The 7933-nt window shown below is 25.2% G+C and overlaps 1 protein-coding gene across 1 annotated transcript; it reads left to right on the forward strand.

Moving 5' to 3' along the window:
* Positions 1-4405: 4405 nt before the first annotated feature.
* Positions 4406-7706, forward strand: LOC113553606 (protein arginine methyltransferase NDUFAF7, mitochondrial). The gene is made up of 7 exons (XM_026957009.1): positions 4406-4648; positions 4761-4871; positions 6485-6757; positions 6819-6932; positions 7008-7172; positions 7230-7403; positions 7477-7706. Exons 1-7 carry the CDS (start codon positions 4406-4408, stop codon positions 7654-7656), a joined length of 1260 nt encoding a protein of 419 aa, XP_026812810.1. The 3' UTR covers positions 7657-7706.
* The last annotated feature ends 227 nt before the right edge of the window (positions 7707-7933 follow it).

Consider the following 7933-nt stretch of genomic DNA (forward strand, 5'->3'; position numbering starts at 1 on the left):
CTAGGTGCGGTCCCAATTAGTTTAGATAATCGAGGCTCTACTGTATTATTATTATTAGCCAGTATCCACTTATTATTTACCATATTATATTATATTATATAGTTGAATCAAAATTGTTTTTTTTTTAACTTTAAATGCATTGGACATTGGTTTAATACTATAATATTAGCTACCTTACATATAATAGCCACAATACATTAATGTTTTACTATAGGTAATAATATGACAATTCCAAACATACTGCTTAAGAAATAAAAATTATATATTTGCCTACAATAACATAATCATTATAGACTATATACGATATACCTAATGCCTAATAAATATATACATCAGTAGGTTGTAGATACATCAATATGCATGTAGTATATTATATAAAATTCAGCTTATTGATAAAATGATAACCATCATCGTCCACCGTCCACAATAATATATATTACCTACAAATACCTAACTAATATATTATGTGTGTTCACTTATTAATACTTTAATATTTATTTACATTCTGAAATGTTGTTTGATTTTAAATGCATTGGGTTAATACTATATAATATAAGCTACATTACTTATTTGCTAGTTACTACTATTATTTACTATACAGTTAATAGTTATATATTGTTTTGTTTATATTACTACCTAGTACTCACTGCTTATGTTTTATATAAGTGGTAATAATATAAAGATTCCAAACATATTATTGTTTAAGAAATCAAAACTATATATTTCCCTATAATAGCATAATATACATATCTTATTATCTTAATATCTACAATAATGAGTTATAGACAGTGGTGTAGTCGTAAATATTTTTTTGGGTATACACCTAAATTGAGAAATATGTAATACGTATTACATATTAATACACCTCCGAAAACTAATTAACTTAAATTTATCTATTATTATAAATATATTTAAATACATAATAATATATAATTCCATTATAGCAAATGTATTTATTTATTATTTATAAAATGTTCCACTTTGTTTTTCTAATGACTCCACTTTCCTTGAACGGTTATCATCGGCTGATCTGAGCTGTAACAGCCAGTTTCCAACACATTTGGTTGGGTTTCCTATACTAAGAGGTGGCCCATTTATATTGATAAACATTTATCAATAGTATTTCATTTTCCCCGTGTCTTATATATACCATATTGCCGTCGTCATAACTCATAATATTAATTTTATTAAATTAAATGTAATAAAATAAATGACAAGCATATTGTATTATCACTTATAAGTATCTATTACCTAGTATCTACTACCTGCCTAATTTATTATGTTTACGTAGTATTCAATGCTTATAGTTTATTAATGACTTCTGATGATATCTGATGATAAATATATAAACCATGAGTAATTTGAGAAGTTATGCTTATGACGTTTCGACAATTTAAAATTTTCCAATTTCTAATAATTTTATAATTAATCATAATTAATTATTCTGATACACCAATTCTCTTAGAATTATGAGAATAAAAAAAATCAGAAATGTTCAAATTATAATATGTATATTATTAATAAATTGTGGTAATATGGTTATCATCCAAAAGGCTACGACCTGCGTATTTGTTTTATTTTCTTTCCTATACGCATTTAAGAATTTTAGCATTTTGGGTACACGCCGTATACCCTCGTATACCCTTCACTATAACACTGGTTATAGATAAGTATAAATAGATATTATATTCCGTGTGTTCAATTTTAAAGGTAACAGGAAATACTTCGAACACCCAAACCTTGAATTTAATACGTGTTTTTTAAAGTGGTACAGGACGTACACCTGTTTTTAATAAATTTCAATTTTTAGCTATTTTTGTCCGTGCATGTGCAGTAAGTCAGTAAAATAAAAATCTATTAAATAGGTAGCATTGGTAGCAACTACTGTTTTTTGAGACTGAATTTGGATTGCTTTATTTTTTCTGAGCAAATTAAATTTTTTTTATATTTTCAAAATTAAAATTGACATTTTTAGAATGGTCAATATTTTTAAATTAGGTAAATTGTAATTATTGCATTTTAGCAGTCTATATTAATCACTTATTTATAGGTATTTCTAATTACTTTAACAATTTATTTAAATTTTAATGATAATTATTATTATGAAAAATGAATTGCCTACCACCATCTAAGCGCGTGGACTGTAGTATCTCATTCACATTCATAAATTTAAAATTACATAATATAATGTAAATAATAACATCGATCTTATCTGATACAACTATACAAGTATACAACGATGGCGACAAGACGACAGATGACGCCTGGATTGCGGCAGCAAATGATGGCTTTGCTCCCAATCTGTCCCATTTTTTTTTTTTTTACGAAGAACAAAATGTCTCCTAAGTACCTATATAAGTATACTAGTAAAAATAATACCATTTGACTTTATATGAGTATCGACTTGTTTTTTATATTTAATCGTTGTTTGAGTATATATAGATATATCTATAATATCTGTATTATACAAATATTTATGTTTAAATGTTTGTTTCAGAAATAAATAATAATCATTGATTTTCTCTTACATTCAAAATAATCAAAACATAAAGAATTGTTCAAATTTTAATCGCAGACGCTGCTCGTAAACCTTCGCACCCACGCGTGGGCCTTTGATATGTATACATATTATTGGTGATATTTTATGATTATTAGTAAATAATGAAATAGCAATAATAATAATTATTATTATTATCATGTACACAGGTACATGTCTCGATAGTAAATAAATCTCTATCGAAGAAATAACAGCGTCGGCTGCGACGGTGGCTATCTCAATCAAACTCAGATTGACTTTTGTACAATCGATCGACAAATAGATAAAATATAATAAAATAAATTGTTGTGCATGGCGTTTACTTTCAATTGGAACCATTTAATATTAAATATTCTCCATGTCATCAAAACACTAAACCAAAAATACGATTCTATCATCTCAGCCAAACTAGCCACCAATTTCGTTTTTCCACCTTAGCTATCAATAAGTATAATCCAATAATAATAAAACACAGTTATTGTGTTCAAGGACGTACGCAGGAAAACGTTTTGGAGGGGGGGGGGTGTTTTTGAAAATCAGTTATTGAAAAGTAGAACTTTTTTTAATAAATATAATTAAATAACAAAATTAACATTAAAATTGAATAAGTAAATAACCATGCAAAAACCTAAGTATTTTGTGGGGTGTTTGAACACCCAAAACAGCCCCCTATGTACGTCCCTGGTTATGTATAATGTCTTATAATTTAAAAAATCTATAAATGTTTTTATAGATCAATATTAGGTAAAAATTAATTTAAAACATTAGTTATAAATGACATACTGTTAATTTCTTTGTTGTTGAGTTTGGCAATTTGAGTTTCGATAAATTTTATTTTATCTTTTTAGTCCCTTATAATTTTTTTTTGTTTTATTCAAATTGTTCATAAGAATATTTGTATTAATTTGAAATTATTTTAGTACTTTCATGAACACGAAAATATTAGGATGCGAGTGATAAAATGAAGAATTAAATTTGGAATGAAATGATTCACACAAGTTAGTGGTTTTCCGAAGACAAGTGGAATCACTAAATAATATCTACATTTGTAATATTATAATCCCAAATACCACTATACACAATATGCAAATATGCTTAACATTAGTGTACGTTTGCAAAGTTGATATTAGTAAGTTTTCAAACTTTTTAAATATATTTTTATAAAATATAAAAATAATATTTATTTCAACTTACCAATTATAAATTAAAATAGTGCAATATTGCAGTTGAAAATTGGTTCTTTCCTTTAAAACCAATGAAGGAATAATTTATTAAAAATTTAAAAATGAATCGCTAAACTATCTTAATTTGTGGTAACAATATTATGCACTTTTAGTCCTTATAACCTAACTTTCTATGATGACAAAATTGTTGGTTTAATTATTGTGGTAAAGACGCCAATTTAATTTATCTATATATTTTTTAAACAATTAATTATACAAAATTATTAAGTGAAATAGGGCGATATCTAGTTTACAGTTTTGATTTAATAGATTGGCATCTATAACATTTAATGAAATGCAACCCAACATACAAGGTTCCTTATCAATATAGCCGACGAAAAACAGTACTTTGTTTTTAATCACCCAAGATCAAACTTCACACCTGTCCAGATTTCTATTTCATTAATTAACTTTAATACATTTATTTTATATTTTTTGTCTATATAAAATTTATATTTATACTTTATATATATATGTATATATAGTCGTCAAACAGATTACCATGTAAAAATTACTGTACCTATCTGAATACTTGATATTGTAGCAAAAACGTTATCCTTCAAAATAATTGAATTTATCATACAAATAAAAATGATAAAATAATATATAAACACAAATATTAAAAGACAGTTAAAAAACATTAAAAATGTTGAAGTTATTAAAATTGAAACCAAGATTTGTCATACGAACAATAACAACTTTCCAAAATAATGTATCAGTTCAACAAGATTTAACGAAATATTTCCAAGATAAAATACGTATAAATGGTCCAATTACATTAGCTGAATACATGAGAGAATCATTAAAAACATATTATAATAGTGGAAATGTCTTTGGGTCTGATGGAGATTTTATAACATCTCCTGAAGTTAGTCAACTTTATGGAGAAGTAAGTAAAGAATAATTTTATTGAAAATTAAAATTACTTTTAGCTTTTGCCTTTAAGTTATATTATTGTGTGTTTCAGTTTAACTTTTTAAATACATACATTTGATTTATAGATGGTTATGCTATGGTTGTTAAGCATGTGGGAAAAAGCAGGATGTCCATCTCCTGTGAATTTAATAGAGCTTGGACCAGGAACAGGAGTAATGATGACAGATATGCTAAGAGTAAGATTACAATATAAAATAATATATTATTTAATTTTAAACCATAAATGAGTTATACTCAAAAATGTTTAATTAATAGTCATACATAATTCATGATATACATCATAATTTTATATACATAAATATGACATTATATATTTATAAGAATATTATATAGATATTTTTTCTAGGTATTGAAATTCTAGTTTTCTAAATATTCCTATAATTAAACAAAATATTGTTTTTATTGTGGTTAGTTTTCTTCCAACAAATGTTCTCTTTCATTCCCTTGAGAATCTGATCTGGTTCTTTAATATAGTTATTTGCACTTAATCCTAACCTATAATTTCAACACTTTTTCTATACCTTTGTTTCAATGTAAAATACACCAGTTCTGTGCACTTTTTTTCCCTTCCACAGGTACTTTTAAGGTCCTATGCCATTATGTGGGAATTAGCGCTACTTGACAGAAAACAGTTGCCACCTGGTATATTCTATTTTGAGACAGGGTATAAATTAAATTATTTAAATTATTCATCTATAAGGCTCTATACCTAATATGACAATGTTAAAAAATATATTTAAAATAGAATTCATAATTATATAGGTTTTATATTATATTTAAATATTAATAAATATTTCATAAGTGATATAGGTACCCAAACATATTGAGATTTGTATTGTAGAGCTATATGCAATACCTATTGCTTTATAACAATTATTTTCCTTTGTGACTAGTCCAAAAATTATTAATTTATATTTTTATAGAAATTTATTAATATAATAATTATTTTTATCTTAACTTTAATTAATATAAAAGATTTATCGTGGATTTAAATATTTTACATATAGCCATGCTCAGACTAAGTAGATAGTGCTCATAATTATCATTGGCTCTCTGTTTTAAATTGTTTCCTATTATATATATAAATAATAGAAAAATAAAAATTGCACATATCACACATCATTTCTGATAGAGTAGTGTGAAGTACTCTTATTCTAATTTGCTTTAAAAATAATCTAAAATTGATTTAAGTAATTTAGGTATATTTATTACAATTAATATATGGACAATTTCATATTTCATAGTGCGCTTAAGCCCGTGTAATATCAGTGTGAGTTAATAAACCCTGCACGCCTCTTTTTAATATATACTCTTAAGGTTTTTACACATTCTAAGCTTGATAAAATTCTGAAAAAATGTTACATTCATGAATCTTGTTTTAAAAAAATGTCGATTATGTTTATAATATGAATACTGATAGGTTTCATTTTCTTTTCTGACCTGTAGTGGTACAGTGTTAAAAATAATATTTCAAATTATTAGTAACTAATAAAACTTTATTATAACATTTAACTTTAAATATAAAATTCTAGATTCGCTGCCGGGTCTCAGTATCCCACAGTAGTCCTTCCATCTAAAAAATCTATGTCATCTGGCATAGATAAATTAGATGATTGGTGATACTGCTGTGCCTATAGATGTCAATTTTTTAACTTAAAAAAGTGTTTTATTTGCATATGGAAGTAGCAATGATTGTTGTAAACTTTTTATGTACATCAAAAGTAGTGACTTACAATAATTTTCCTTATGTACCTGTTAGTCATTCTTTAAAATATATTTTTTTTTACAGTTATTAAAACAAACTCAATACAGCTCACTTGACCTTAGCATACATATGGTAGAAACAAGTAAAAAATGTAGCTTAGAACAAGCCAATAAACTATGCAGTTCAGATTCACAGATAGAATCGAGCCAATGTTATTATCAACACGGTAGAACATGTGAAAAATATGGAAATAAAGAGATATTTTGGTATGAATCAATAGATGATATCCCTAGAAATACATTTAGTTTAATAGTTGCCCAAGAATTTTTTGACGCTTTACCTGTACATAAATTCAGGGCAAGTATAAATTATTGAATATTTAAGTCTGCCGTTATTAATTACTTACTTTTATATTTAGAAAATTAATGAGAAATGGCGTGAAATAGTAATAGATATTGAAAATTATTTAAATGGAACATTTCGTTATGTCTTAAGTAAAACATCTACAACTACATCAAATTTAATATCTTCAGTATGTTATTTTACTATGTATGAATAAATACATGTATATATACATATTATTTTAATAAGTAGATATTTTTAATAGATAGAATATTATAAATGTTCAAATCTCAGAAATCAAACTGAAATTGAAGTTGGTCTTGACGCTGCTATTATTATGCAGAAGCTAAGTGAGAGAATAATAATAGATGGTGGAATATTTCTATGTATTGATTATGGACAAGATAAGCCTATAACTGATACCTTTAGGGTAAGCTTTTAAGTATTGTTTTTCATAAACATCAGAATAATAAATGTTTATATATAGGCTTTTAGTGGACACCAACAAGTTAATCCATTACATAATCCTGGAACTGTAGACTTGACAGCAGATGTTGATTTTGGCAGACTAAAAAATGTTGCTGGATCTGATGTCTTGGCTTTCGGACCAATTTGCCAAAATATATTTTTAGAGAATTTGATGATTAATTTGAGATACCAAGTAATTTAAGATACTATATAGTATATAATAAAAATACTTATTGTAATGAAATTAATTTATTGTATGTTTGAAGAATTTGCTGATCTTGACAAAAAATGAAAAAGAAGCAACATCATTGACATTTGGTTATAATAAATTAATGGAAATGGGTAAAAAATTTAAAATAATGGGAATGGTACCAGCAACAATGGCACCAATTTTATATAATTCTCCGATTAGTGGATTTGGTTTATATAATTCAACAAAAAAGTGAGAAAACTATTAAATTAAGATAATTAGATAAATATAAAATTTAACACATTATACATTGTGTATATTATAAATTATAATTTACAAACTTCCAAACTATGAATGATTCAATTAATTTATATTTTTTTTAGTAAGTTTGTTACAAATAATTAAATAATACATACAAGCAAAAACTAAATAAATACACATTACATATTTATATAATATATGAATTATATTATCATTAACTAAGTAATAGTTAATAATAACCAGAATTCAAAATGTATAATATATATTATGTA

This window comes from Rhopalosiphum maidis, chromosome 2 (genome assembly GCF_003676215.2).
Source record: "Rhopalosiphum maidis isolate BTI-1 chromosome 2, ASM367621v3, whole genome shotgun sequence".
NCBI classification, from domain to species: domain Eukaryota; kingdom Metazoa; phylum Arthropoda; class Insecta; order Hemiptera; family Aphididae; genus Rhopalosiphum; species Rhopalosiphum maidis.

What these genes read in the sequence shown, in the direction of transcription:
- LOC113553606 (XM_026957009.1), top strand. Translation starts at nt 4,406, where the DNA reads ATGTTGAAGTTATTAAAATTGAAACCAAGATTTGTCATACGAACAATA. An exon ending in CTATAACTGATACCTTTAGG is followed by an intron (nt 7,173 to 7,229) that starts GTAAGCTTTTAA and finishes GTTTATATATAG; the next exon opens with GCTTTTAGTGGACACCAACA. An exon ending in TGATTAATTTGAGATACCAA is followed by an intron (nt 7,404 to 7,476) that starts GTAATTTAAGAT and finishes GTATGTTTGAAG; the next exon opens with AATTTGCTGATCTTGACAAA.